The 25,036-nt window shown below is 45.2% G+C and overlaps 1 protein-coding gene across 1 annotated transcript in view; it reads left to right on the top strand.

The window, feature by feature from the left end:
• LOC131266339 (glutamate receptor 1-like) overlaps nt 1-24,478 on the top strand; it is a 69,418-nt gene extending 44,940 nt beyond the window's left edge. Inside the window, exons 5-12 of the mRNA XM_058268812.1 lie at nt 11,441-11,827; nt 12,234-12,576; nt 16,127-16,389; nt 16,725-16,818; nt 17,288-17,598; nt 17,751-17,995; nt 23,944-24,283; nt 24,413-24,478. Coding sequence (XP_058124795.1) covers nt 11,441-11,827; nt 12,234-12,576; nt 16,127-16,389; nt 16,725-16,818; nt 17,288-17,598; nt 17,751-17,995; nt 23,944-24,283; nt 24,413-24,478 — 2,049 coding nt within the window. The remainder of the gene's footprint in view (nt 1-11,440; nt 11,828-12,233; nt 12,577-16,126; nt 16,390-16,724; nt 16,819-17,287; nt 17,599-17,750; nt 17,996-23,943; nt 24,284-24,412) is intronic.
• Nucleotides 24,479-25,036: the final 558 nt, after the last annotated feature.

Here is a 25,036-nt window from a genome sequence, read left to right as displayed (position 1 = left end):
GGAATCGTGTACTGGCGCTGGCAGTAAAACTAGTTCTACCCAGGTTTTATGCTTTGCCACTTAAGCGACCAGCCCGAGCAGCCCGGGTGGTGGGGCTGAATCTCGGTGGCATCATCTGTAAGCCGGGCGCCACTTAGATGCAAACACCCACACACAGGCACACACGAACCAGAAGACAGCACTTTCGGTGTGCGGTGCCTTCCCTGCCGGCCGGCACTGACTTCCCGAATGCATCCCCTGGAAGCTATCAAAATCAAATTTAATGCTCTTTTCACGCCCGATGACGTCATTGATGGGAACATTTCAACAAAATCCACACCCCCGTTCCTTCCATCCTTTCGCCCGCACGCATCCACGTTCCACACACTCACACCCGCAACGCTATTATGGCTGTGGAAGGGAAAAATCTTTACTACCACAATAAAGCTACCGGATTGTACCGGAGATTTCGGTTTCCATTTGGTCCGCAGCCATCCTCCTTCCATAGACAGCTTCTTGTGGTCTTCTGTTTAACATTGCATGAAATTACCTTCTATTTCGAGCGAATACCGGTTCGTGTGTAATGTGCCTTGCTTACCGCAGGGTGTTGGTGTTGATGGTGCTGCGTGCTTACCTACGATGGAGAATAATCTTGCTCCCCTCGAAGGTACGTCTTGGACGTCAAAGGTATCTTGCAACGGAACCAATTTCGCCAGAAGACTCTCTCTGGGTTTAAATTCTCCAACGATTCAGCAACCCGGGTATTCACCTGCGCTGAAAGGGCAGACGGTTTTTGTGATTAGCTGAACCATAAAACCCACATCGACCGACGATAGTCATCAATCGAAATGTCGAACGCAAGCGGTTCATGCAAATCGACTGGATCTAAAAGTGAGGAAACTTTACCGATTACAGCGCCGAACGGAGACGCAGAGAACACGCTATCCGGTTTTCCACAAGCACAACAATGTCCCATCCATCAAGACAGTTGTCTCGTGCAACTTTCCAACCAGGCTATATTGCACGAGGCGTGTGACGAAACACATTTTAACCGATGGATAGATGGGTGACATTATGGGCGGAACTTTTGCACCGCTCGGTAGTTAACGGCAAGTGCCAGGATGCGCACCAACACCGTGTACGTCGTCGCCGGTACCATCGGTCCAGGTGGTACAGTTCAGTTGCGTTTGTTATTACCACAGCATTAAGCAATTTTGTGCTGAAGCGAAAACGCACCGACGCCAGACGGTACAGCTTTCCGTCCGTGGAGCCCTGGTGCCGGCCGGAGGGGGGAAGTTTGGCGCAGGGGAAGATTAATGGGAAACTCCATCCAGCAGTAATTACCATTGTTCAAGGTGCTGATTTCACGTAAAACTGGCTTAAGCCTCCGCCACGGCACACTTTCGGCATGATTTATTCGGGAAATTTCACCGACACTCTTCAATGGGTCTCCCGGGGTTGAGCTGGGGCCATGTTTTGACAGGTATTAAATAAGCATAAACTTGTGGAAATATGTTTGGTGAAAGGTGCTACCGAAATGCAAACAGAGCCGAAACAGAAGAGGACCGGAAAGACGATAACACCTCCACTCCGGAGGCAAGCGGGTATGTCATCCTGCCCGGGAGGAACGTTTCAAACCCGTTCCGCAATTAACGTAATGCAGAACCGGCCAAAGGGGTTGCTAGGCGAGCTAGCTAGCTGGTTGGACCTAGGGTAAGAAAGTACATATTACACCGCTCGTTAAACCGGATCGATCATCTGGAAGGCACAACGGTCGACAGAGACTGGCAATAATACTATCCGACCGTGCTAGCCTCTGCCCTTCATTTCAACTCATTAAAAATAAAGTAATGCACTCGTGGCGTAACGAAGGGTTTGTAGGGAAGCAACCTGACTAGCTGATACCGGATCGCCGTTGTGTAGGGGGACGAAAGCAGGGGGCATGGCTTGGTTTATATTTAATATTTCAATTAGAGCGTATCATAATTTAGGAGAAGGACTTCCGGCCCCGGGAAACAAACCCTCTTCGGGCGTTTCTGTGTCCGTGTGTGTGTATATGGTGGAAGATTCATCCAGTGGAAACTTATTTATGGTTTCCCGTATTCTTCCCCTCAGGGATGGTCACGAGTACCTAAGAAGAAGCGCAAACACAGCGTCGAACTGGCGTGCGATGAGCAACTTTAAGGAGGTGAAGGTTGGGGCTTCATGAAATAAACATTAACGAAGGGAACGCTCGGCATGTGGATAGTATCAGCCGAGATAGTCAGTCCTCAAATGTCAGCTAGAAAGGACGTAAGAGTATCTTGGGTTGGATTCCAGGACGTAGCGGGCGTTACGAGCATTCCTGGATTATTCGCTCGGTCACCGTATGTCAACATATCCGCACACGAAGGGTCGATTAAGCTGCAGGAAAGAATGTATGCGCTTCTCTGTACGGTGGATGTAACACTGGCGTACGCTGGATACACCATGAAGCCCACACTTGGCCCAGTGATTTCTGTTCGGATCATGTTTACCCACGTTGTTCAGCATTTCCCACGTACGGCAACTATTTTATTACACCATTCTCGTCATAACACGCCACCGATGCTCTCATCACGTCGGAGGCGGTCAACCCTGCAGTCGGCGTGGCTCAACGATGTTCTTAGCAGATACTGTGGGATTTAAAACAGCTCTACTTTAAACCACAAAATGAAATATAATGCCTACCCGTACCAGCATGGATGGACCGCCGACGGTTGCCGTCAGAATATGTCTGATGGTACATTAGTAGAAAGGCCCAAACCGTTGATAGGAGAAAAGAGAAATGAAAGCTCGTTGGTTCATTAACAAATTACTTTTCAGGCATACTCAGTTTGAGTAGGATTAGTTGCCTGAGCCTTGTAAGCCTTTTATGAGCAGAGAAATAAACCGCCCTGGAACAGAATTGAAAAAAATAACATACATGTTTCCAATCCGTTTCAAACCGAGGGGTTGGAATTAGTTATAGCCCTGAAATTTAAGACGATTTTTTTTTTACTGATCCAAAGCAGATATAAAAATATTTGAAGAATATACGCAACATCCTTCATACTCATGATTAACACTTACAACAAAACAGTTTGAACGCCAATGTTAATGATACTTTTATTGTTATAAGGAGCATACAGAGGCGGTTTAACGGTTCAAAGAGCCCAAAGAAGCTTTAAGTTAAGGACCAAAAAACATAAACTACGAAACTTTTTTATCTCTAAGATGCTTATGAATGTTTAAAGGGTGTCCCAGAAAGTATAAGCACGATTTCTAAATTACGTTTCTGGAAAACGGATGACGCCAAACAGTTGATTCTTCGGGTGTTTGATTGTTTACATTCAAACCTACTAGATAGTGCATCCAAACTATTTTTTCAACCGTTTCTGTTAAAATGCGAGGCATTTCCGTCAAAAAGCGCAAAAGCGTTCTGCACAAATGGTGTTCGACTCCTTACATTTCGCTAAGGAAATTGGCGAAATCAGTAGGTGTGAGTATCGGAGCCGTACGAACCGCCATCCAAAAGTTTCAGGAGGAGTCCAGCTTCGAGGATACGCTTAAAAGTGGTCAAAAACCTGGTCCTATCGACCAACAGTTGAACCGGGAAAGAACAAAAGCAATCAAGCAAAAATAGGAAAGTTCCATTCGCGATGTGGCTCAACAAATGGGTACGTTAAAAAGTAACGTCCAATGAGACAAGGTAAGATTGAATTTAAAATCGTACAAAATCCAAAAGAAATCGAAACGGACTGCAAATTAGGCTGCATGCATTAAACATCGGGCCCGGAAACTGTACGACAAGCTGCTGTGTGGTCAACCCTCATGCATCAGTTCGACGAAGAGTCGACCAAGACCAGACCAATTGAGATATTTTGGGCGCTAACGAAGGCACACTTGAGAAAACATGTTAAAGCTACGGAAAACATCAACAGTTTTCAAAAAAAGTGTAAAACCGTTCAAAAGTGTCGAAAACCGTTCACGACAAGTATGTGCTGAGCCATATCGGAGGCGACAGATCAAAAGTGCGGTCATTAGAATACGATTAAATTTTTAAAATTTTTATCTTTCGCAAATAGTCCAGAACAGAACCCAAACACAATTTATGAAACAAAATCTCAGTTTCTGGAACAGGTTTTATTTTTTACCTAATTTTGAAATCGTGCTTATACTTTCTGGGACACCCTTTATTATAACAAAACAGACATTTTACTGCCATTCTATTGAATACAATCACGCTGTTTACGTGCTTTTTTCATGCGAAATCGTCCATAATTCCCGAAGAGCTTATTGAACATGTATTTTCTTGGAAAAGGTTGAAATAGGTTAAGTCAAATCTGAGTAAAAAATGATGAAGATGATTTTTATGTTTGATCATGTGCAAGAGATTTCTTTTGTTAATCTATTTACTTCCGTAATCCTTAAACCCTTTTGATAGTTTTCTTCTTCTTTAAGCCCACAAGTTGGTTCAAGTAAATACTGTTATTTTCACATTTGCAGAAATTAGTTTGATTTAATGCTGACCACCCCCTAGTATGACGAATGTCCAACCTCCAATAACCAAAGTACCATAACCACCAGTACTAGGTCATAGAAAGTTTCTATGACTCCTTTTTTTCTCCTCAAAGAAATTCTTTCGGTAAAAAGTTTAGGCCGAGGAATCAAACCATATTAAAGCTTAATAGCTGAATTTCACTAGGGGTCTGATATATAAACACCCAGACAAACGAAATATTGTTGTATGGAAGTTAGATTTCAATGTTTTAAGATATCGGATGATCAAAAGCATCTGGAAGAAGTAAAACCTCATGCGATTAATTCTACCATGGCACATAAATACCACAAAACACACACGTAAACGGAAAACCCATCCTCCAAGGTAAATATAACAACCGATGGTTTTGAGGGCTCTAACCGGGAGTTCTCAAGCACAACGCTCACGACGACGGTGGACGTATCACAAATTGTGAATTTAAGGTGCAACTAGGGTCAGCTGCTGGATCCATGCTGATGCGATGATCGCTCTGCATGATCCGTCGGGAGAGCGATAAGGGTAATGTAAAACGGTACGTAGGCAGTTCCGTCATGCGGAACGAGCCCGTAAGGACGTGAAACAAATTGAATTTTATTCAGCTGAAAATTCCTATTTGCATTCCATTTGCTTAGAAGGAAATTGCTCTTTCTGTGGTTGATATTGTGTGAGCCCGGCTGCTGTATCCGGTTTCTCGACGTCCTTGCAAAGCTTCTTGGTAAACTGACCAGCATGGGCAAATGTTTAGCCACGAGCTAAAGGCAAGAATTCAGGGGAAACAGCTACGCTTTGTGGTCAGGAGAACATCCGTTTATTTAATTTTTTTAATAACACAAACCGTTCGGTCGTTCGATGCTTTCTTTCAAGGAGAGAATAGATACGTCACTCGTAATAAGATACCTCACTCGTACACTTGGCAAGTAAGTGGTCAATATTTTTTTACGAAAAGATGAATATAAGTTTCACTTAGCGCAGCTTGCATTGGTATGCGAGATTTTTTATGAATTCCTATATTTTAGTATGAGGTTAGTTCGAATTCACTAATACAAATAGTTGGACGATGTGAAGTCTTTAAATTATGATCTACTTCAATGACCCATCTCATTCGCGTTGGATTCCCAGTACAATGCGGTTACATAAATGTCAACATGCTCATTCAATGGTGGTCATGTTTGTGACCATCGCTTGTTGATGGCAGGGTTAGGTTTCACCAGAAACAATCGGTCCGGTGATCCTACGACCGAACCAATGCAAACGTTTCGCTTTTCCCATCCATCACTCGATCATCGTGATCATCGTGAACGTCAAGGACACTGGCATCAGCGTCCACCGCGTTGTGTTACGCTCGGCCCTGAATACTTCACGTTCCTCATCCGGCTTCCTGAAGCCAAAAACATAGCCACAAGTCGGTTAACCGCAGCAAGATTCGCAAACAAACCACACCTGCTACATCCGGTCGCTCCAAATTCCCTCGCGTCACATGCTACACTGATGGTACACGGCGGGTTATGCTGGGCTGCTATATGTTGCGTGTGTGTTCGACAAACGAACGAATGTCGAAACTCGAATCCCAATGGCTGGGCTGTGTTTCGCTCAATCGTTGGGAATGTTTCGAGCGAATAATCAAAGGTTTCCTTTTCTCTTCCTCTCTACGTCGCGCTACCCGGTCTAACCTGGCAAGAAGCGAGCTTTCCTCTTCGGTGAAGCCGCTTTCCACCATTCCGGTCGATTGTATCGGTTCGTTTGTTCTGTGACATAATGAGAGGCGGGTCCTGTGTCCATGGTCAAGCAACCATTGCAATCCATCCGTCATTCCTCTCTCGAGTAACTGCTTCCTTACATCGGGCAGGAACTCAGCCGTGTCTGCTACGCGTCCTTCTTCGAGCGATTTTCAAGCAGTGAGCCGATCGTTCGTTCACCGAAAGGTGGAAGGATGCTTAGCCGACGGAAGCCGCCTACGAGCGTCCTAGGGAACGCCGCAGGAATCTTGCTAATTGCTTTAAACGTAACACGCCACCAACCGCAGCCAATACAAACCGTAAGCCGCTCGCATAAGGTACGCTCGCTTGATATCACACCGAAAACAACTGGCCCAAAGCCACGGCACACGCTTCGAGCCGTTCGAGGCGGAATGGGAAGGGATTCGTTTTGTCGCTTGAAATAACATTTACGCTTGGCGTCCTTCACATCCGGCGCCCGTGGGGTGGAGGGGAGAGAAAATTGCAAACCCAGCACACGAGGAAAACCTGCCTCATAATGACGTACAAAACCGCACCCTCTGAGAAATCGTACGGGCAATCGACACGCCGGCTCGAAGGGCAACATTATGCCTTCCGTTGGCACGGGCTTCGGTTGTTCAACAAATTACCGTCACAGAAACCGTATGTGCAGGTAACCGCAGAGGGAGCGACCCAAATAAGGCAACCGGCACCGGTCCCGGCCGGGCTTCATTACGACGCACACTTACTTCAGAGGGCAGACCACGCGACATCGGTGCGACTGCAACGGTATTGGAAAAAGCATCCCTTCGCCGGCGAACAGCACCTCGTTTGTGCCTTCTTTCCGGAGTCGTGCGAAGCGCCGTTTCGCTCGACAACTTTCACAAATTGAATGTCGGAGAGAAGGAAGACAGGAGCCACATTAAAAAGAGTCGGTTCCTGAGGCTGAGCCCGATGAGTGCACTTTCGTACATGAACGTCGTGCAAAGTTCAAAGGTTTCGACAGTTGTGCCGATTTCTCGAAGGCCAACGAACAGTCCAACGAAATTTCCTTCGTACCACAACGACGGATGATGGAGACACCTAGTGGCGCATAACTTTGTGGCATGTTTATGTGACTTGCCACAACTGAAACGAGCTGTTTAAATTTATTTTAACGTTTGCATTACAACTAATAGATCAATTTTAACGGGTTTTCATGCTAAACCGGAAAATGCTCTCAATTTTATTTTGAAAGCAATACAAAAAGTAGCATTTTATGTTAATTCAGAACAAGTTTGACAACTTGTTTGTATCATTTAAATTAAATACGCCGTGGACAAAACATTGAATCAACCTCATTTGGGCCAGAAGAGGCCATTTGTAAATGTTAAGAATAAGTTAGAAAAGATAGACATTGCTATACAGATGTGCCAATCGAGGTCAGTTACTCAAACAAAACGACTCGAAGCTTCTTTTAAACATGTCTTCGAAAAATCGCGACAACGTGATCATCATGGATGTTGTAGCTTATTTGAAGCTAGACGGTGATGAGTGGTAAAAAACAACCTGGTACTTAATGTTTCTTTTGAAGCATGTTGGAATATTAATATACCCAGTACTGCTAACCCTCCTTATACCTCTCAACTACAACCATTGGAAAACCATTAACAACTCTTAAAGGTAGGACCCATTCCAACATCTTAACGCCTAAACGGAGAAGTATTTGGTTGGAGAAGCATGAAGACCACACAAAAACTGAAAAACATCCCAACATGATTGGCTGAAATTCAAGCACCGTAAGGTTGCCTTACTTGCCGTCGGAGTATTTTGATAAAGTAGTAAAGTGATGTAAGTTTATAATAAAAACTACTTCATACTGACCACCGACGAAATTTTGTCTACTTTTTTAATGTAAACTTAATTGTGACTAGTTAAAACGATTACGATAAAGAGCACAGTATTATAATAATACTCAAGTCAAAGCTTTTGTTACCTATGAAAACTTTATTTGATAAAAGGAGGAAAAAGGATCACATTAATGTAGTTTTTAAGTGAGACACCATGAAACATTCTGCGTTTCAACGAAAAACAACATCGAAAATTAGAAATGATTCTTGATGCAAACAGACAGGCGAGAGAGTGGGGAAAAGTGAATGAAATTGAGAATTATCCAATCTAGAGCGTTGACCCGGGCGCTGTCCCGGGGAATGACTAGCAAACTATAAATTCGAGCGCAACAGCGCCTGTTAGACATAATAATTCCTGGAACAAATACTTTCGCTCGCATACAAAAATCGTTTCCAAGAAGAGAATTTGGTTTGGATTTGGATCTTTAAAGTAGAGGTTCCTGGGGTAATACGCACCGCTTAAGGAGAACTGTTGAGTGTTCAATGTACTTTGTTCGCGATTGTTGATTTTATAAATTCTTTTTGATTCATTAAGGTTCGGGCCTGTTGAGGAATTTCTACTTTTTTTGTTAAACAATCATCAATTTTTCAGTTTCTACAAAGCTCAATTTTTTATAGATCTGTATCTGGTTGAGGTAAAATTCACCTGTGCTGGGGTAAAACCCATCTTTAAAAAGGGACAATACGAACCACAACAAACGGGCAATACGCACCAAGCTGTGTGACAAAATGCATCCTTCCGCAAATAATTTGGATCAATGTAAATGTTCAAAAAAATTCCTATTGTGTGACCCGAAGCAAATGAAATTTAAAGAAAAAAACAATATTTTTATCAATCAACAACATTGTTTTGAATCATAAAAAATCGTTTAAGCTTATTTACAAACCGATCCAGTTTGCTGCGACCTACGGGGTGCATAATGCCGTCGTTAATGGTTGAACACATTTTTAATTAAAATACGAGTAAATCTTTATGCTTATCGAGATTCTAAATATTTTTGCAGTTAGAAGTTCGGATTCTTATTAACAGAACGATGTATGCCATGTATAAAAACAACGATTTTTGCACTATTCATTCCTTCCCGGAGTGGTCAGCTAAATGACATCAAAACATGTCCAATCCGATGATGTTTTTGTTTTGCTTGATTTCGCGTTTATGTTGATCTAGAGCTATCAAACTCAAAGGTTTACCAAACTCTAGTTCACTTTTGCTGGGTTTGTTTACGACCAAAACAATTTTTTCATAAGAAATTTGAAAAAGTGCGTTTTGCTCCAGGGGTGCATATTACCCCAGCCAACCATAATGTACTTGTTCTGTTTCGAACGTCTCTTAATTTACCAAAGCTATTTGAGTTCATATGGGATACTACGGTGACTTTTTGTTGTTGTTTGTACAATGTTTATTTTTTTATAAAAATCACTTTACACCTCTAATGTTCCGTTTTGTGTTTTAAAATAGTTTGCTGACTAAACCAGTGATACATATCAAACATTTCACTAGTCATTTTTGTTCTTCACACCATTTTACACTGGTTCATATCTTAGAAAAACCAAAATGTTCAATATTTTCGTCAGGCAATAAATGGAATGGAAATTTTCTTCGCGCATTCCTATGTTAATTTAAAATAAGCATCACCGTTTCAAAACCCACAGCACCGGTATCAAATAAAGGTGCACCTAAAAATACATGCTAACAGCCTCGGTGTTACGTTTCACGCCCTTGAATCGCTGCCCTTGTGGTGATGCAGGGAAATGTCTGATTTTACGTAACCAAAAAAGAGTGTAAAAATAGGAAAGCAAAGGATAGCATGGCAACCATTAGTAACGACCTTCGACCGGCCGACCCATCTCGTTGATTATGTATCGTTTATCTTATATGCTTATTCCATCTATCACTTACCATCTTATCTATCTTTTACGGCTGCTCGCTTTTTATCGTTTATACTGCCCATTTCCAGCCGTGTTTTCCAAACCGGTGGTGGGATCGACTTGGGCAAATTTCACCCTGGCACTCTCCGACGCTGCGGTTCTTGACACAGGGTGCACCCCATTCCTAATGTGTGTGTGGGAAAACCAATCGATCGAACACGTTCGATAGGATTGCCGAATACTGGCACGATACTTGCCGGAACTTTTACTTCGCCCCTTGCGCTACCGAATACGGATGGTTTCGATTCAGCGTATCGTATTTCACATGACATGGACGGATGGAACGGGCGCCTATCTTCTCGCTTCACCGCTCGCATCACTCCTGCTCACGTTCCGGGCACGTTCGATGTAGGGATGTGTTCCGCCAGTCCCCGCGGGAGGTCGATAGTCTTCAGTTTAATAGAATCAGGAAGCGAAACATGGTACAACACCACCAGTCAATAGATATGATTTAACATAAATAGAGTGCCCACTCTCCCTGCTCGCCTGCTTCTGACATGCGGCCTCCGGGAGTCTCCTGCCAGAGGACCGACTGGGGCTTCCACTCTGGCGTGCGCAAACCGTTGATGTGCCGCTTTTTGCAAGTCACATCCGAAGTTTGCTTTATCTATTATCTCTGGCCATACATAACACATGCTCGCTAGTAGCTGTCAGGGGCAACCGGTCATGCACAACTACGATATCGATGGTGTGTTGCGTCGTCGTCGTCCTCCTTCTTCTCGCGTCCGAGCAGCCCGACCTACCTTCGGGCCGGTACCAGAACACGACAGCTTCAGAACACATCCTTCCCCGAACATCTTGTTACGCTTTTCTAGGGCGATCGGAAGAAAAACGGCCACTCCAAGGTTTACTTAAACTGCACACGCATTTGCTGGCGTTGCTAAGTTCAACCGTCTTTCTACGAGAAAAAGTTTCTACGTGCCTGGGAAGGAAAAAATATTTACAGACGACTGATTTCAGCAGGCGGCCGTGGGATGAAGGTTATTTTAAAAGCGAAACTGTTCGGAAAATTACACGTATCGATGTCTGGGCCGGGCAGCGAACGCTCGGCCGCAAAAGAAATCAAAACCAACTTCAAACGATTAAAGTTTTACCCGCCTTTCGAATTTTCGCATCACTGCCGGCCAACGCCACAAGCCGATCAAAAGTTTTCCATCCCGGGCCAACGCGCGTGCAAGGAGTCGAAATTTATTATTTTGTACCGGAAAAGCGAAAATCGCTTCGCAAATGCCTTCCGCGAATGAAAATAAAACCATTCACCGCTCGACCTTTTAGGTGGATTGGAGCCATTTTTCTTTTCCGCGTACCAAACGTACTCTGCTCACGGTTTGTTTTTCATCTCTTCCCCCTCCCTCCCCTCTTTCCCCTCCTTCGCAACATCCCTGCAGGTGATGGATGATCGCTGGGAAAGTGAAGTTATCGAGTACGGCGCAATCAATATCACCGGCTTCCGGATCGTCGATACGAGCAAAAAGTACGTCAAGGAGTTCGTTGATGGATGGAAGCGATTAGATCCGACCACATCGCAGGGCGCCGGCAAGGAGCTGATCTCGGCCCAGGCGGCCCTGATGTACGACGCCGTGTTCGTGCTGGTGGAGGCGTTCTCCAAGATTATGCGCAAAAAGCCGGACCAGTTCCGGGCGTACACGATGCGCAACCGGGGCCAGCCGTTCAACCTGCCGGCGAACGGGACCCGCACGCTCGACTGCAACACCTCCAAGGGCTGGGTGACGCCGTGGGAGCACGGTGATAAAATTTCACGCTACCTGCGCAAGGTAAGGAAGGGGGAGCGGGAAATTTTGGGACCAGTGACCGTACCAGGGTTTGCCAATCGGCCCACGGTAGGATTTATGAGACCATGATGCATTATTATGGCCACCGCTCTTTATTTATACTACCACCATTGCGTGGCGCACCCGAACCCGAAGGTTGCTGTTAGCTAAAATCGTTTTGTATTTCTTCTCTCTCCCTCCTCCCTGCTTTCTCTCTTTCATCATTGCCAAATGGTACAAATTTTACAACATCTCCGTTCCTGCCGTGATTGGACTTTTGGCGTTGGTCCAAATGAAAAAAAAAACGCGCGCACACACACACACACGCACACCACTCTCGGATAACGACGGCATCGGTTGCTTTATCGCTGGGTCCACCGGGATTTTACGACCACCCGGACCGGTACAGGTGGAAATATCCGGCCTAACCGGCGACATTCGCTTCAACGAGGACGGCAAGCGGCAGAACTACACGCTGCACGTGGTCGAGATGACGGTCAACAGCGCGATGGTGAAGGTGGCCGAGTGGAGCGACGAGGCCGGCCTGGCCCCGATCGTCGCCAAGTACACCCGGCTGAAGACGGACATGCACTACGAGCGGAACAAGACCTACATCGTCACCACCATCATCGAGGAGCCGTATATCATGCTGCGGCAGCCGGAACCGGGCGAGACGCTCGAGACGAACGAGCGCTTCGAGGGCTACTGCAAGGATCTGGCGGAGCTGGTGGCGAAAAAACTCGGCATCAACTGTACGTACACAGCAGGGGTGGGGCTGTTTGTCCACCTCTCTTTCTCTCCCTCTCTCTCCCTATATAGCTTTATGCCGTTCCAAATCCTTCGACAAACGCCCGTTCGTGCAATCAGAGACTCGCCGAGGCCCCTTCGGGGATGTCCAAGAAGGCATGTTCGACTTTTCGATGGGCTGCGAACTTTGGCAAACGACAGCGAGCCCCTTGGGCTCATGTTTTCCTGTTGACTTGGCCATGTTTGCGAAACAATTTCCGATGCCTACGCCGGTACCGCTGGCGGCGACATGTACCTGCAACTTCGAGCAGTCCCACTTGCTTGGACTCGATTTTTAGGCTTCGCTCAAAAAGCCTAGCCCCGACTCGGACTCGCCCATTTTGTTGCTGTGGACACTTCATTTACGCTTCAGGTTCATCGTTACGAAGTAATTAAGGCCGGTAGGACTCTCACCCGGGTTCGGCTCTTCCAGTTCGGTAATTTTTGGAAGTTTTTCCAGACCCCTGGATCCCCAACGCCTGTATATCATTCGATTCGGCTCGGCACAGCCAACGACAATCGGCCGGCAAAGGTCGGCCTTTGTTTGGATAGTAAAATGGAGCTGATAATTTTACCACTTTTAATTAAAACCTCACTCCGGTTCGATGGAGCCCAGCTCCCATTTTCATTAGGGTTCGATCGGCACATCATCGGGTCATCGATTATTCATGCACTTGCTTGGAAACATGCAAAAGTTGTCAGCAATTGTTTTTCTTTCACCCTACCCCCTTCGGTTTACTGTTAGAGCAGCCCTACGTTGATATTGCTTGACTTTTAAACAGTGCCGCAGTAAGGGTTGGACTGCTTCTTCTGGCAGCGAAGCTCAAGCACGAATGCTGGATTGGGAATAAAATCTACCGAACAGCACCATTGATGCTACGGAATATGTTCATTGTTCCTCTTTCCAACTTGGACCCTGATTGATACACGGAGCATCCACCTTCTATTACGGAAACAAACACTTCAAACTACAGGACGCCGTAGGACTCTAGCGATCAATTATTCACAGAGTATCGCAAATCAATTTTGTTACATCATTCTAGCTTGGCTCGAAGGCTCCATCTTTCGTAAACAAACAATCACAAGGTGTCAAGAGAAACTATGTAGGAAAACAAACCGTCTTGCAAGGGGCAATAAAAAATAGACTGTCCCCTGTATCTCATGATTTTTTGATATTTATCCTTGACAATTTTTATCTTTCTTTTTACAAAACAATTTCTTCCTAAAAGCTTCAAAGCTCGTTCAATGCCAAATTGTTTGGTAATATAGTAAATATTTTGAAATGTTACGTGAAAATATCAGACTGTGTCAAAAATCTCAGATAAATAGACAAATTTGAATAGTTTTTTTGTATAACTACATTGCGCGCAACTGAATAAACAGTTTGTGAAACGTGTTTAACAATTGGATAAACCTGTCTATCGGTGTCGAGAACGGTTTGATATCATTCATAATATAAAACGGATTGGAAATGAATAAGATTCTTTTTACAACCCACCTGCTTTTTATACAGGTTTTTTATGCAATCCTTTAATCCTTTGAATCTTTTCGTTACTAATCCTTAGAAATCATTAAAAAGCTGAATTTAAACTGTTATCGAGTATGGTAAAGATAGAAACATAACAAAATTTACAGGGCATGAACTATATTTTACTTATTCTGCTTCTAAGGAAAGCAATTAAATTTAAATTTGTAATTTTACTTCCTGATCAAGATGTTTTTTCCTATTGGTGGTGTAGTTTTAGCAATCATTTTAAATCTGAAATTTAATTTTTAGTTAACAGATTACTATCATATTACTGAGAAAAAAGTTCAAATTGTGTTGAAAACAGTCTACAAGCTTACAGCAGAGGATTACATAAAACTGTCCAATATTGACAGTTATTTTGTTTGTATCTCTCAATAACTCTACCGCCTCCTGTCCTTTGAAGTAGGTAGTACGTGCCTATATTCAAATGAAATCCTAAAGTAAACACGACGCTTTAAAAAAAACCCTTGAACAGCTCGTTAGAGTCAATAGAAAACTGTGTATGGATTATTATTTCATTGCTGACAAAACACCTCGACCAGCAAACAAGAATCGATTCCAATCGCATTTCCAACCCTCTAATTAAACACCCCTCGCTCCAACACCTCACCTTTCCTATCCACTCCATCTCTTCCGTTGACGTTCACGTCGTCAACAATGCGCCAAACTAATGAGCATCATCACACCGGACATAAATACACCTAATGCGCCCCCGGCACGTCAAAAGACCATTCCGGAGCGATTCACGGTGCACTGAGCAGGCTTCCTCCTTCGCGTTTCCGCCACCCGTTACGAGACTCCGCCGGGTCCGCCGAAACCCATCGTCAGCACGATATCATCCCACAACAAGCCGCTAATCGTGGATTATGGTACAATATTTTAGCGTATTGTATTGAATATGAGCCCGAATGGTGATTCCCTGTTTTGTGCCAAAAGGTGCGCACGGCATCATAAAGGGATGCCACGTGCTGCCGATGCCACTTGTTTTGATTAACACGTATATGGGGCCGGGATTAATGTTAAAACCGAACACCGTACCGTGCGCTATATTTTCATTTGCTGCCTCTTTATGTTTCACCCGCCCGCTCCCGGTCCCTTGTGGCCCGGTGGCTCCCTTTCCCGCGCACGCCCGAGTTACCCGGGCGAAACTTGGCGGCCCAAAACTTTACCCGGAAGCACCATCCGGTCCGAGGCTGACGGGTAGATAAAAGTTATCACATTCGAACCCCGTCCCAGGTCGGGCGATGCGTACATCTCCGCATTCGTGCGTAGGTCGAAGGAACTGTTCCCAAATGTGTGTCCCCACCGCACCCGTACTCCGTCTTCCGGCCCGCGGCCGACCGAGGGAAGATATATTTCATTAGGTAATCAAAGTACCATGAAACGATTTGCCAACTCCCGTGGTCGACCGCTTCGTGCCCTGTTTTTTCCCCCCCGCTGGTCCCAGGTCCCAGTTGTGTTCCCTTTTTCACGCCTCCTTCTCGACTGACCACCCGAAGCGCCGGTCAACCCTTTATCCCCCGATGGGAAAGTTCGGGACCGGGACGGACGCTAGCCCAGCTGGAAAAAGGGCAAAACTTTAGCGAAAGTTTATATTTGAAAACTTTCAAATTAGTTCCCTAGATAACGGACAATTTTCTTTGCCGAACAGTTGCAGAGCCTTTTGAAGTCGGAAGCGGCTGCGTTTGCTCTGCCGAAAATTATCCCCACTTCCCGTTTGCGGTTTGGCCACGGCTGGCCACGGTTTGGCCTGTGCCCGGACAGTTTATTTATTCATTTAGATGATTTTTTTGTTTCTCCTCTCCTTGCTTAAGACAAGTGTCCTTCCATGGCTAGCTACTCGAAAAAAAACTTCATGCTTCCGAGAAACATCTCGCCCTGAGACGCTTCCGGTTGATAACAAAGAGACACCGTAATATGTTAAAGATACAAAAATGCCCCTCACTTCACATCCATGTCGTTCTCTCCTCCACGCGTCCATTTTGCAGACGAGCTGCGCATTGTCAAGGATGGCCAGTACGGATCGGAAAACCCGGAGGTGAAGGGTGGCTGGGACGGTATGGTCGGGGAGCTGGTGCGCCGGGAGGCGGACTTTGCCATCGCCCCGATGACCATCACCTCCGAGCGGGAGCGCGTCATCGACTTCAGCAAGCCGTTCATGTCGCTCGGCATCTCCATCATGATCAAGCGCCCGGTCAAGCAGAAGCCCGGCGTGTTTAGCTTTCTCAATCCGCTGTCCAAGGAAATTTGGGTAAGTAGGGGGAGCGGTAAGTGGGCCCACGGGTTTTTCACGGCCCCCCTTCCTACGCACACTAATGAGTTCAGCTCGCTGCAGCTCACTAGGAAGGGAGGAGGGTCCGGTGTTCGGTTTCGGTAGCACCCGCCGGCAAACATCATTAAATGCACGCCGTCTGACGAGCTGCCACGCCGCCAGCGGACATACTGCGAACCCGGTAGCTTCAGGCTACCGTTGTTCCGTGGTCGTGGGGTCGCATTGCCGTCCTTCTGCGCTACCTTTTCCGACCTTCTTTCCAAGAGTTATCTCGCTAATGCTTGCGGGTGTGTGTGTCTGTCTTCCATCCGCAGGTTTGCGTCCTGTTCAGCTACTTCGGTGTCAGCATCGTGCTGTACATAGTGTCACGCTTCTCGCCCTTCGAATGGCGACTAGTTAATTATAACGGTAATTAATTTCTACGTCCAAGGCGAAGTCGTCCCTCCCGGAATGGGGCGACCCATTACGGTTGCAACGCACCGTGCAAACTTGTTCCCCACACCCGCTGGAAAGTGACCGGAAGTGGCCGGAGTTGAGTTGTGAACACATCCGACCGGAACACGCTGCACACACGTTGCAACCCGGGGGGCGCACCAGGCACACTTATCTCATATGTTTACTCTCGTTTCTCGTTTCCAAACGCTTCCATTGCACGGATCGGATGCCGTGACACATTTCTGTCGTTGCTGCCCGTGCTGCTGCTGGTGTCACCGCTTGTGCATCAACATCCGGCCATGATACGGGACGCCCCGGAATCCTGCTTTGTGACACACTTTATGGCTTGGTCCCGGGACACGACTGCTGCTTGTCCTTTCGGATGACACGGAAACAACGGCGATGCTGCTGCTGCTACCACTGGACAACCGGAAATGTCCAGGCGAGCAACCGGACGCAGTGCCGCAGGCGACGGTAAATGAGTTTAGCATTCTCAACTCGTTCTGGTTCGCCCTGGGCGCGTTCATGCAGCAAGGCTGCGACATTTCGCCCCGCTCGATCTCGGGCCGGATCGTCGGCTCCGTCTGGTGGTTCTTCACGCTCATCCTGATCTCGTCCTACACCGCCAACCTGGCCGCCTTTCTCACCGTCGAGCGCATGGTCACACCAATCAACTCCCCCGAGGATCTGGCCTCGCAGACCGAGGTCCAGTACGGCACGCTGATCCACGGCTCGACCTGGGACTTCTTTCGGGTAGGTCAGCAGCAGCAGTAATCTTCCAACACAATCACACACACATGAACACACACATACACCCTTCTCCCACTGGGAATCGGTCTCATTAATTTAATTTTTCCCCACCCCTTTTCTACAACCCCCCTCCCCCCTGTTTCGCGCGCCAGCAGAAGTCGCAAATCTCCCTGTACAGCCGCATGTGGGAGTACATGAACTCCCGGAAGCACGTCTTCGTGAAGACGTACGACGAGGGCATCCGGCGGGTGCGCACGTCCAAGGGCAAGTACGCACTGCTCATCGAGTCGCCGAAGAACGACTACACCAACGAGCGCGAGCCGTGCGACACGATGAAGGTCGGTCGGAACCTGGACGCGAAAGGATTCGGCATTGCCACGCCCTTGGGATCGCCGCTACGGTAAGTGTGTGTGCGGACGGGCCGATTTGTCTTATCACTGATGTTAGGGAGGGAGCGCCGTGGTAGGCGGAAATACGTTATCCTTTCCCATGGAGCGGATGGAGTGAGAAGCAGTAAAAAATACGTGCATGGGTTGCCTAATCGGCGAAAGACATTAAACGAAACGTAAATTGCATGTTCGCGGTGGGTATGAGTAAACATGAGTATACGAAAGCTCGTTCCAAACATTACACGGTTTGTATGTCTTATAAAAAAACGGATCCTGCGGCACGAGCGCCATCTTTAAGGAATCCGATGAAGCTTCGACTCCTTAGCAGTATGTTTCGAAAAAGGAATCGCATCTTTTCGGAAGTGGCGGCCATGCTGAGAAAAGCTTCGTTCAGGAAGCTTTCCCATTACCGAGTGCAGTACTGGAATGTTGAAGTTACGAGCGATTGCTTCGAAAGCTTGAGTAGAAGATTACAGTGCAGCTCACATTAATAACTGTTATGGATTAACAGTTTTTCTGAAATATCAGGCAATATTTGTCCGAGTTTTTGATAATTTTTTCCGGATCTAATTTTACAAAACATAAGCGCGACCAAAGTTCAAAACATGTAGTCCTCTACATACATATGAAAAAAGAAACGAAAATGTTTTTATAGTAACTGTAGGTTCTACGCACGTTTTTCATGTGATCGCTAAACAATTTCTACTATTTACCGCTTGTCTGATAAAGTTTGCACCATTCAGTGAAGTAAAGATTTAAACTAATTTATACGATTTAATAAAAAATATAAAAATTATTTTATTAATATTTCTTTTTGATTCCGACGAGAGATATTTCTCGCAGTCTTTAACGACGCTAAAAATTCATCGAGACGACATTTGCTACCATTTGGGCCTCCAAACGCTTTTAAATACACAACAGGTCCTTAAAATAAGCTTTAATCAATTTCCCTCCTATTATGGGTCAATGATTGTTCGAGGGTTGCTGTAGTTGGATGAAGTTTGTATTAGAGCTTAATCTTCATTTCGCGCGATATATACTGACCGGAAATCCTGATTTCCGTACTTACGTTATTTACTTTTGAAATAATGAATGACATTTAAACGATATTGCAAACATTGTCACACATGCGTTGTTGTTAAAGTAATAAATGTTTTTATAGGTAACAAATGCTTAATTATAAATTAAATTTTTTGACATATTACGTACCGAAAGCTTTGATGTTGTTAAAATGTAAATTTTCAATTATTATCTGAGTTGGTATATTTTTTTTATTTTGGTCCCATTCTCAGATATTTCAAACATAAAAACACTTAAGCGAAAAATTATTCAATTCCAGCCAAATCGTTTGAGTACATTTTGTCTGTTTGTAATTACCCATAAGATCTAAAATACAAAGGTTGACATATTATTTTGAATTCATCCTCCCCAAGGAAGAAACTGAACCGATAAGGTAATTTTTTTCTATTTTGCATTTATAAGCAAATCTTATAGAAACTGAACGACAATTAATAAGGAGAACTTGTTCGATCGTGTTTCGGAAGCTTTTGTTTTTCTACTGATTTATATTATGCTCACCCAGTGATTTATTACCAATCCTTATTACTTTTTATTTTTATATTTATTCCATATGAGCTTATAACAATGTCAACAATTTTATGTGTTAGAATCGGGAGGAAAAAAAACCGATTGTTATTGCCTCCAACAACCTTAAATCTCGTAGATTTGGCTTACAATTCCAGTATAATTATCATCAAAAACACGTTACTAAGCGTAATCGACTAGAAAAATCTGTTGCATGGTGTTCGAACGTTAAAACAGTCCCAAAGTCGTCATTTGCTCAACATAGACCGGTCATACTTCTTGCCAAAAGAAACTATTTTACGTCAAGCGTAGAAAAAAGTGCATAATCATAGTTAAACTAACGTCAATACTGCTTTAATAGAATCGGTGAAAGGTATTCCTTCTGCATTTACTTCCCTCAGACCAGATTTTCGTGAGCAAATTAAAATGCACTGCTAATGCGACCGGGAAACGAAACCTCGCAGGTTGGATGATTTGTATTTGGTTATGACCGATTCGGAACAATGAATGCCAACAACAATGCGGTTGATAAACAAAAACCATTCCCCGTTGGCTAATCACTACGTGGAGGAGGGGGGTGAAAGCAGCAAAATGCACAAAACCCCCTGGACATTTCAAAATATTTACTCTACCTCGGTGCATGTTTCATTTTGGTGTGCACGCCGTCGGATCGGCGCTCCGCGTGTCCAGGGCGTCCAGCACTTTTGCCGGCGACCTTCGGGTCGACAAATTGTGACAACCACGCCAGGCATGCACGAGGCGTGGCTTCCCATTGACTGCACGCAAATCCGACGACCGAACGCGTCATGCATCGTGCATTTCTTTTCCTTTGTCCATTTGAAGGAATTCCCGTCCGTTCGTATTTTTTGTGCAGCTTTCGAAGCGTTTTTTGTTTGGAAGGACGAATAACTGTAACTGAAATTACCCTAGTGGATTGACTTGGACATGAAACTAGCAGAAACAAACCCTCGGCCCGCTCAGAGTGTCTAAATTTATTCCGAAACGACAAAAAACTGGCCCCGCATCAAACGGGGGCAGGGAAGAAAATAAAAAAAACATATTTAAAAAAACGGGCAGCGTGCAGGATATCTAGCCTAGAAAAGGAAAACGAATCGTCGCGTCATAGAAAACGCGAAACCAACTCAAACAAAATCCAACCGACCGTGTCCCATTAGTGCCGCACGAGAAGCTCCGCGATGGCAGTGCAGTTTTGCTTTCTTCATCCAGTCTGGGGCCCGGGTTGAAACGCGAAATGGAATGAAAACAAACACACATGAAAAATCTCGGATGTTCCTAGATGCGAGATGTCCGCGGGCCGGCGCGGGGGAAAAGGATTGCACTCATTCCACCCTCCAAAACATAGGATGGCCTCAGGGGTGTGGGAAAGAGAGAAAGGAGTAGATATAAAGAAAACAAAAACACCCCCAAACCTCCGGGGCTGCTACCCGTTGGGGTTGGGATGGGAGAAAGAGGCACTCACAGCAACCCGATGCGGCCATTGCTACAGTCGGCTGGCAGTAGGTCATACGAAGAATGGAAAAAAGCGCGGGGAGCCGGTAGCAAAGGGGCAGAAGGTAGGAGGGTCACCCCGAAAGGGTCCCGGTGCGACACTATTTCACTGCGGCATAATGAAGTAGCTAGCAAGGCTTGGCCTCGTGCGATTGCAGTGGTGCTATTGAGTTCGAGAGCTGAATTGCCACCGCTTTTCGTCACATGTGGAATTCCTTTTGGCACGGCCCGAGCTCCGACGGAACAATTAGCCACCATCAAATGCGATTGTGTACAGCGAGCCCTAGAAAGGCCAGAGCACTGCGAGTGAGGAAGTGCACGTCCAGTTCAAGATCCGCTTCAGACACGGCAGACCTGGCAGCTTCCTTCGCCCCGACTGGTATCTTCTGCTGGTGGAAAGTCTATTTTACGAAGAATCGTACGGCCTTGAGGGCATTCGTCCGCAGCCAGCTCGCCGGTTGCCATGAATCGGATTGAGATGAACTGTGCTAACATCGCTGCATGCACCGACGTCAGCGGACACCGCCGAATGCCCCCCGGGAATCTGCTCTGCGAACGGAACCGGAACTGACATCGTGCGCACCAAGCTGACGTAGAGCCTGGTGTCTATTGCTACTTATGACCTACACACACACACACCCATACTTACGTGGAAAGCCAACTAGTTTCACCAAGTGCCCAAAACAAACACTGCGAAACAGTGTCGTAGCCCTTGGGTAAGAAAATAAAAGACGCTCTCCAAGCTACATACCGAACCCAACCACTTCTTCCAGCGTCCCAGCCATCTTCAATCGACCAAATTAGTCGAATAGTAGGTAGTTGGATAAATAGACTACAGTGTGGCGGCGCCTCTGCAGTGCGATGAAAGAACTGTTCCGGGCGGCATAATTTGTTTGACAGGAGAGCTTTTCCAGTCGAGGTTTTCTGCGCCCCGCTAAGCTTATATGTAAACATCCATTGACGGCAGAGTTATGTTGCTGCTGAGGAGAATCTTTACATCCTAGCATACTGGCATTTCTCCCGAAGCACACCCAACTTTTGTTATTATTGTTGATTCTCAATTGAAAGATTCAATCTTTTTCCCGTTGATTTTCATATACAAATGCGAATTTTGATAATAATTTAAGTTCATTAGTATGCGGAATAATCATAAGTGAGTTCAACCATTCAGTATGTTGGAACAGGAATTGTGCACTGGTCAATTTGCTTGATATAGTGCCAGATGATGTTTGTGTGATTCATGATTGGAAATATTCTTTTAATATGTTATCATTTTTATTTTTATTTGTCTATAATAATGTTTAATTAAAAAACAATAGGTAAATTTCATCTACTTTTCATGCAAAAACGGGAAACGATAGCAACTGTCTGTTATAAGTAAAATTATTTCATGCTCATTACATTTCATTTCTTTTCAATTTAGAACAAGCTAGACAACTGTATTTTTTTAATTAAATCCGCCGTGGCCAAAACTTTAAACCATATACATTTGATAGTGTGTTAAAACATCCAGCTTTATCGCGGACCACGTAACCATTATTTAAAGCCAGACGCCAGGCAAGTGGCAAACAATGCTGATATTTAATATTGCTTTTGAAGATTTTTACAATATATTTAAAATGTTTAAGAGTCCCTTAACTCCCATAGAACGCCCTACCGTGGCTGAAAACCAGCGAGAATGATTTGCACAAAGTCTCTGTTCTTCCTGTCAAGACTTCGGGTGTATGGAGAAGTTCGTAGTGTGCAGTATCTTCCGGAATTATGCAACTTTATCAGAAAACATCAAAAAGAAGACAATTCAATGGTTTGGATATTCCTGACCACTGTAAATCATGCACACAGCGAATCCGAGGACTTGAACGGGTCAAATATAATTTAAATACACTGCCAACTCTCCTTATGCCAATCAATCAAAAAAACATTTACAACACTTAAAGATAGGACCTATTCCAATATTTAAAGTCCTAACGGAGTAGCATTTGGTCATGAATACCTCACAACAACTGACAAACAGGCCTACATGACTGGTTTTGTCCGCAATAACCAAAAATTTCGGCCAAGTATCGTAAAGCCGCCTTACTGGCCGTCGGAATATTTTTCAAAAGGTCTTAAAAGATGTAACTTAGAATAAAATTTACTTCATTAAATTAGCTTGGTTAACTTTTTTCTTATCATCGATGCAAATTTGTCTACTTTTTTAAATGCAAACGTTATCTTAAATCTATGTGACATACCATGTTGCAAAACGAAACATTACAGCTGGACAATGCTTACCTGGGCTCGAAAACGGTGTAAGATGTAAGAAAACAATGGATTAAATTAATAGTTTTAGTACTCAGCAAAAATTTTCGGTTGATTTCTTGAGCAGATTTTTGAGATGGTATTTATTTAGTAAATAAATAAATTTAGTAAATTTATACGTTTGCAATGTTCCACAGATGCTCTGTCAATCTTATCCGGGATGAGTAATGTGGGTAGCACTGTGACATGTCCTCTCTGGCATGTGTGTGAATTCCAAACGAGGCCGGATTTAGCTTTTGCCGGAGAAGCAAAGGAATTCTTCAAATTAAGAACATTAAACAGTATATTAAGAAAGCAATCACTATCACAGCTATTAGCTTTAAACGAAATGTTCATTCAAGAGTGGCTTTGAATTTTTAGATTCATAAAGTTTCCATCAAAAGAGTTGATCTGCAGCTTGCAATGCTTAATTTATTCAAAATAATAAATTATCTATATTTAATATATTTGGGCGTACTATTCAATGAACCAATTAAAATATTTGTTAATGCAATAAATTTAACCATAAAATGAATTAATATGGTTAATAAACAACTGCTACTCTTTTTTTCATAATCTCCACCAGAGATCCGATCAACCTGGCAGTGCTGTCGTTGAAAGAAAACGGAGAACTCACCAAACTCGTGAACAAATGGTGGTACGACCGGACGGAGTGCAAACACACGGATAAGCAGGACGCGTCCAGGAACGAGTTGTCGCTCAGTAACGTGGCCGGTATCTTCTACATCCTCATCGGGGGTCTACTGGTGGCGCTGGCCGTGGCCCTGGTCGAGTTCTGCATGAAAAGCTCCGCCCGGTCGAGCAACCGCATCCCGCTCTCCGACACGATGACTTCGAGTTCCAACTCGAAAAACCGGCTCACAATGCCACCGACCGCGCGGGAGTACGACAACGGGCGCATCGGGGTAAGTGGAAACCCACACTCGGCACTCCACCCCTCCCCTCGGGGGACGGGGGACGGAGTGGAGTGCCCTTTTGCACGACGAACCGCAGGGACAGCAACCGAACCGTACTAATTGCAGTATCCGTTCTAGTACTACACCCCGGCGACGCACACCGACCCAGACCCAATCCACGCCAACTCGCACACGCAGGTTTGATGCAAGGAGCCGCCGGAGCTGCGCCTATGACGTCCACCGTACGCGCCCACCATCCGACAGATCGTGGCCAACAGTCGCCACGATTCGTCCACGTTGCTGAAGCGCGACAACGTCCCCGGCGGACTGCCCCCGGCCGTGCACGACAATTCCTGTCTGTAAAGACCCCGGTGCCGAGTCTCCCCCCTCCCCACAATAGGTGCACCTTGCAACGGTACGCTTGACCACTGGTGGATCTTCCGATCTTCTGGCCGCTCAAAGCTCCCTGCTGCAAGTTGACCATCACTGAGCTCAGATATCATTGAAGGAGCTTTCGGGCGGTGCGTGAGTGTAGGGCGGATAGAAACTATCGCACACCTACATCCACCCCAACCACGCCCAACAACAACCAGACGTCATTCCGTTCTGGCACGGCTAGAACGTGCCGTGACCGACTTGTACATAGATTAGGCATTACATATGACACCTTTCGTTGTTTTCGTTGCGTTCCATTCGTTCGCTCCTTCCACGCTGGTTCCTTTTTGGATGTTGGAATTCTGTTACAAATGAGATAATCGAATT

This window comes from Anopheles coustani, chromosome 2 (genome assembly GCF_943734705.1).
Source record: "Anopheles coustani chromosome 2, idAnoCousDA_361_x.2, whole genome shotgun sequence".
Taxonomy (NCBI): Eukaryota; Metazoa; Arthropoda; class Insecta; order Diptera; family Culicidae; genus Anopheles; species Anopheles coustani.
The sequence above is the reverse complement of the archived record's forward strand: the minus strand, read 5'-3'. Positions and strand labels throughout refer to the sequence as shown.